Source organism: Neodiprion lecontei, chromosome 4 (assembly GCF_021901455.1).
Source record: "Neodiprion lecontei isolate iyNeoLeco1 chromosome 4, iyNeoLeco1.1, whole genome shotgun sequence".
NCBI lineage: Eukaryota > Metazoa > Arthropoda > Insecta > Hymenoptera > Diprionidae > Neodiprion > Neodiprion lecontei.
In genome coordinates, this window is record NC_060263.1 from 18,240,514 (window position 1) to 18,247,296 (window position 6,783).

Sequence of the window (6,783 nt, forward strand, 5' to 3'; positions counted from 1 at the left end):
TTATCCATAATTTCGTATACGTACACATATGCATATGGCCAATAATTAAATCATATACACATGTGTATTATTAGGCTGATCGCGTGCCAGAAGATTATCGTTATTCTCACGCTGTTATTCTTGTTGCTATTCATGCGATTAGCTACATCGCAATACTTTACCGTTTTCTATTTTCTTTTCCAATCACTTCATCGTTTTCATTGATATTATTATTTTCGTCATCATTGTCACGGTTGATCAGATTACCCGATACATCTAATATTACGTATCGGTGACGGATTTTTTTGACTGATTTATCAGGCGCAAGCGGGCGAGAAGCGTGATATTTCCTGTGAAATCGTGATGCTAGAAAATTGAAAATAATAATCATCGAATACCGTCTCGAGGATAAAGAGATAAATAACAAGACAAAGTGTAAGTTTCATTATCGTTTAATTACTGATATTTCACGCGTGAATCATGAAATCCATGATTTTTTTTTCCAAGTTTTCTTCACCGAACATTACATACTATAGTAATTAATATACAGACGAGTCAGAATTGGTACACAACTGCAAAATGTGGTATTATATACGTACGCATTTCACGGATAAATGTATTTATATGTAAGTATGTATTGAGATAACGGGCCGGAAATGATTAAAATTATACAGGTATATAATAATAAACTTTGAAAAACATTACAATATTAATATTTATACGTGTATGTATATACATATATTCATTGTTATACTTTTTTTTTGTGATTTTCACTGTATTTCTTTCACTTCAAAATATTACGTGTATGAATGTATGTGCACGCATTTATATATGTATATATACATACATGATAATTATTATTTATAATATGAATAACTCTCGAAGAATAATATAATATCACAGTTTATATTATGGACATTGAATTGCATACGCGTGAAGTACATATATATGTATATACATATACATATATGTATATGTATATATATGTATATATATGTATGTATTTATATATACACGTATACACACGTGTGTGAACGTATATTATGTAAACACAGTCGCGCAATAGTCGATTTCAAATTTCTTCCCCATATTTGCTCCATTATATACACAACACATCTCTACAATGTATGTGTAATTACGAATTTTTTTTTTCTAGGACGAAACAGACCAACATAGAAAAACGAAAATTCGAAGAAAAGTATACAACACACGCGCACTTTACAGCAGAGAACATGTCAAACTCAGCGAATAACGTTATGCGGGGTGATTGATTGTTTGAAACGGAAAGAAAATAAAATGAGAAAAAAAAAAAGAAGCAAGGGAACAGTACTGCGATATTGGAGCGGAACACTCACTCTCCACAGTTCCCGAGCTCAGCCGTCAATCCCGTAAATCGCAAAGCTATCAAGCCGATTGGTTTCAGTTGTCAAAATAAAGTGAGGGTAACACAATATTATTTAGTAATGGTAGTAGTAACAATAGTGGCATAGCCGTCGCATAGATCAAGTGTTCTCACGCAATGTCATATATCTATACAATTAATGGCGTAACGAGATTACTCAATAATAATGATGATGATGATGATGATGATAATAATAATAACAATAATAAACGTATAATACAAATGTAAGATTCTTACGCACACGGATGGTACTTTGTCCCATCAATATAACTATACGATTAGTTGCGCCGATAATGCAATGTAACGTCGCAACGTAAAATATTGTTAATTCACGAATTATCCATATACCATGTATGCATATATATGTATGTATGTATGTATGCGTGTGTATATATATATATACATATACATATATATACAGTACATGATAAACTCGAAGTATTTCAACAACGTTTGATTCGGCGCTTCGTGAAAACAGAACTGCGTCCACCGCTAGACAGCAGCTTGTAACTAGCGAGAGAAGACAGGAAAATAAAAAATATATATAAGTAAAACCGACAACGAAAAGTTGGTATTTACAGTTAACCACCCACTGGTAACGAAGAATCGACAATTAAAATTCACTGATGAACCGCGGCACCGATCCTCTGTCCGTATATCGCGTAGGGCGAGTAGTAGGGTCCCAGAGCGTTGAAGGCGCTGTACGGAGATGCGGCGAGAGAAGCCGGCAGCGGTCCCGTCGGCGGCTTGCCGTAGGGGTGATACCTGGCGCTGAGGGGGCTGAGGGACGGCGCTGGGTAGGCGGCGGCGGCGGCGGCGGCGGCGCGGTGAAGGGCCGCGGAGGGCGAGAGGAGCGGGTGAGCGTGGGGCGGAGCGGTCATGAGGCTGGCCGAGGAGGTCGCGGGGTCACCGCCGCCGAGGTTGGTGTGGCTCCTTAAATGCTGGAGGAGCTCGTCAGAGGCGGAGAACCGCTTGCCGCAGTAGGACTCGCCGGCCACCCAGTTGCAGACGTAGGGCCTTCCGCCCCCCATCGATGACTGGTACGACAACGAGGGCGGCGGCATAGGTCCCAGACTCGAGAGCGCCATTGCCAGGCCGTATTTCTGGTGGTCGCACTGGGTGCAGCCGCTGGGACACGAGCCGGCGCCCATCATCATCTGCGCGTTGTGCATGCTGTACTGACACCCGGTGCAGTATGGGTCCTTGCAAACGGGGACCAGCGCCTCGCCACCGGCCGGTGTTTTTACCCGTGCGTAGCTCAAGTAAGGGCTTCCGGCCCCCGAGCCTGGCGTCGGGCCCGGATAGCCGAGCAGCGCGGCGGCTGCGGCGTGGTGATGGGAGAAGGGCGAGGCGCCGGCGAAGGGCGGACGGAAGGCGGGATTCTCAGCGAGGCCCGGGGGGCAGCACAGCGCGCTGCCCCCGAAGCCGGAGTGCTTGTAGGCGCTCAGCGCGGCGGCCGAGTCCTTCTGATGGCCGGAGAGGATCTCCATGCCGGATCGGATTATGGGGCTGGCTCCGGAGGCGGCTTGGCCGTGCGGCGAAGAGTTCGTCTTGTCGCGGGCATCGCCGGGCGTCTTTCGCCCGCCGCCCGTCGGCGGTGATGCTGATTTTCTACTCAACGGCGTCCCGCTTCCGGAGGACGATGACTTCTTGTCCCCGCTGCTTGGCGTCGTACTTTCACACACTATCGCACTGTTATCCTGCCCACTCGCACTGTGCACACTCGCCTTCGAACCCGGCCGACCGTCCTCGGATGACGAGGAGGACGAGGACGACTTCTTTGTCACGACGTTAGTCTCGTAAGGCTTGAAGCCAAGTGGCTTGGATTCCTGCGGGCTGCATCGCGTTCTTTCGAGTTTTACCGCCGGTGGAGAACGCGTGCTCGACGCTGAGATTCCCTTCGACGGCTTGTCCAGTGGAGAGATCATCGGTTTCGTCGGTGAGTCCGCACCGATCTGACTGCACGTCTGCGCCAGCAGAGCCAGGGGGCTCTTCTTGGCGTCCAGCTGTAACACGGAAAAACGAAAATGAAGTTTAGTTATTTTTTGAAATTGTAGAAATTGACGTTTCGAAATGATTCGAATGAACGAGGAAAACGGAATACGGTCCTTGAAATTTGAAATACCAACCGTTGTAGGTAGGGGGGAAAGGTAATCCGGTTGAAGGTACTGATTATGTCCGGAGGTCAACATGCCGCTTTCTTCAAGCACAACCATTTGTCCACACTGTAATACCGAAGCGTATATATCCACAATAACACAGAAGAGGTACCCGTTTCAACGAAACGATCACAGATCACTGGTCCAACCGAAAGTCGACGACGACGATGACGATCGTCGGCAACCGTAGCGAGGGTCGCCTAGTCGAATGGAACTATCTCACAATCAGTCAGTGAGCACGATGAACTGGTTCATAAATTACCGTTGTATATTTGACCGCACGCGTTGCAACAACGATTCAACATCGGTGAAACTTACGGATTAAGATAAGAAAAATCAACGAAAAACGGGGAAAAAAAAAAATTGACCGACAATTATCATCGAACGACGAAGCGACGCGAACTGTTCGGGATCCGGTGAAGAAGTGAGGAGCTTCCGCGACCTCCTGAGATTCTGGAGTGGCGAGCGACACTCGCGCCGCCTGTCGGATCCCCCTCCAGATCGCCGCCGCCTCTCAATCCCCACTAGCGCGAGCATCGGGTGGTGGGGAGCGGCGGGAGGGGGAGGCAGCATTCTAATTCAACACGCCACCCATGATGTTAGCCCGACGATGACAGCTCCCATCCCGACTTTGATATTTCACCGCTTTTACAGCCTCCCCGCCCCCCGCTCGACGGGCGCTGCTGAGCTGCGGCGCCGCGCAGCAACCCGATATTTTATACCGTGAAACCTGTCTGTCTGTCTCCTCTTCCTCTCTCTTTCTCGCCCTTTCGCGTCGCCCCTTCGGCACATCGCTCTCTCTCTCTCTCTCTCTCTCTCCGCCTGTTACCCGCAAGCTTAATAAGCAGCTTTCAAAATAGAAACGTAATGGGGTGACGCGCGGTGGGGGATGCCGATGGGGGGGGGGGGGGGGGTGGGGAAACGGCGTAGGGTAGAACATGTCGAGTGATTGATTGCTCACCCGGGCGACCGAACGACTCCCGGCGTCGAATAACGAATGACAGCCACTTACGAGCTGTTTGCCTACAATTTCGTGAAAAGCATTTTAATTGATAGTATCGACTGACGGGACTCGTTGCCACTTACCCTTCGACGTATTTTTTTTCTCCCTCCCCCTCCCCCTCCCCCCATGTTGCCTTGCCCCGAGATCGTACGACGATTCTCGAGGGTGCAACGCACCCGTTTTGTTCAACGTTTCCGTCGTCGCTCTCGCGTTCTGATTCACACCGTGTGAAGTCTCTTTTTCACCATTCCTGTGACTATGTATAAACCCGATAACGAGATTGCTCTATTTCTCATCTCGTACTCGTCGTCTACATTCTGATGACATAATTGATATTTCGAGCCTGCCTCACAAACGGCGGCGGTGGCACCGCTAACGACCGCAACTCGCTACCCTGTTTGCCTGACTGCCTTGCCTCGCGTCGCTACTAATTCACAGATGTTTCGAGTACACCAACGAGTCGTTGACGTTTAGTGCCGCGTCGTGAGCAGTTTCACCGGTCCTCGAAACGCGCTGGATATGCCGGGAATATCGGAATTTCGTGTCAACGTTTACAGAGATATCCGGCCCTCAAACATCCCCACCATCCTTTATTTTTAACGATGCTTAACCGATGTCTCATGGATGAGTTTCAACTCCATTTTGGTGTTTCAGCGACAAACGAGTAGCTTTCTTGGCTACTTCGTTACTCAGGCAAGACACGGCCAGCCCAACAAGTCTGGTTTGCTCGTTTGCGGATGAATTGGCAAATGGGCAAACGAGTCTTCCATGCTGAATTTTTAACGAATTATGAATAGTATCTTCCAGTTGAAACCCGACCCCATTCTGAAGTTTCAGCTTTGAACGATTCGCCAGAACTTTCACAGGTTACGAAGACGTCATTGCACGAGCAGGACACAGCAAGCACAAAGGATCCTGTTCACTAGTTTTTCGATTAAATGTTAAACGGGCAAAAAATTATTTGCAGCTTCAGTCAATTCAGCTAAACGCAGTTTTGAACTGATCCACTGGTGGAAGCGCTCCATTCAAAGATTATAAGCGAATACGCTGGAAAATTTTTTGTTTCATAGGTTTTTTTTTTTTGTCTTCTTTTGCTTAATGATAAATTTGAAGCTGAGCTTGAGTGATCCTGTGGGTAGTCCGGGGATCGTCCGGAGTCCATGTAGAAGCCGGGTAATGCAGGGTCGAGAGTAAAATCCGGTCTCAGTGGGTCGCGGCGCCGGGATTCTGGCCGACGCCATCACACACCGCCTTCTTCTCGGCACCCTGACGCTGACGGATGAGTTTACAGCTAATATAGCACTCCTTTGATCTCGCCGCTCTCACTATGGCGGGGTACGAGGGATTTTGAGAAGACTGCTATAAACGTCAGTTTCCTGCGCCGACAAAGGCTGCCACACGGTCGCTATTGACAACGACACGACTGTAAACAAGGTGTCTGGCAGGGTACGGGGTGAAATTAATTACACTTGTTCCGCGCGCTTAGATTTTCCCAAGGGTAACACTAATGGAACGTAATGAAAATTAAGACAGAAAAATTTGATGTTATCAACGGACAGCTAGCGTCTTCTCTATCTACTCACCAATTAACCGTCTGACGTACATTACCGTCCATTTGGTTTTGTTTGCGCCAAAAACGGTTAGACGGACTTTTCTGTGTCCGTGCTTGAATGACACGAGTCTGCATTTCTTTTTATCCAATAACCATAGAAATGGCTGATTTTGTTCAACTTTACTGCCAATATAGAAGTAACTTGTTTTAGGGACGACTGAATACGCCATGTTGAACGGTATCAATAAGTCAAAGATTCGACAAAGCTTAAAACGAACGGCTGAAATTCTTTTCTACTTTGGCGCATCTCGGAACAAACAACGCGAATGAATTGACACGATACAATGTTTCGAGAGGGGGAGGTGGTGAAAGTTAAAAGTCTAGTTTGTTTCCAAAGTACACCTTTGAGTTGTCATTTTAGCAATGGAAGAAAAGATCAGTATTATAATCAGACTGGACAATGGGTAACGAAAGGCACCTCCCCTCCCCTCCCCCTCTTCATAAACCTTCATCTCAACGCCATGATGCGTGTCATTTCGATTTCGTCAAAGCTGTCAACTTAAATAAATCGTGAGAAATGTGTAACGCGTGGTAGACGTGGCACGGACAGGCATGAATCCAACAACGCAATATATCGAGAAAATTGGAGAAACAGGTCCAAATGCAGTCCGTGGCACCGTTTCGTACT

General features: G+C 47.0%; 1 protein-coding gene across 1 annotated transcript; it reads right to left on the reverse strand.

The window, feature by feature from the left end:
* Positions 1-415: 415 nt before the first annotated feature.
* LOC107216922 (zinc finger protein Noc) lies at positions 416-3,972 on the reverse strand. Its single transcript, XM_015654257.2, has 2 exons — positions 3,511-3,972; positions 416-3,387 (listed from the first exon to the last, which is right to left on the reverse strand). Exons 1-2 carry the CDS (start codon positions 3,595-3,597, stop codon positions 2,002-2,004), a joined length of 1,473 nt encoding a protein of 490 aa, XP_015509743.1. The 5' UTR covers positions 3,598-3,972; the 3' UTR covers positions 416-2,001.
* Between the last annotated feature and the right edge of the window lie 2,811 nt (positions 3,973-6,783).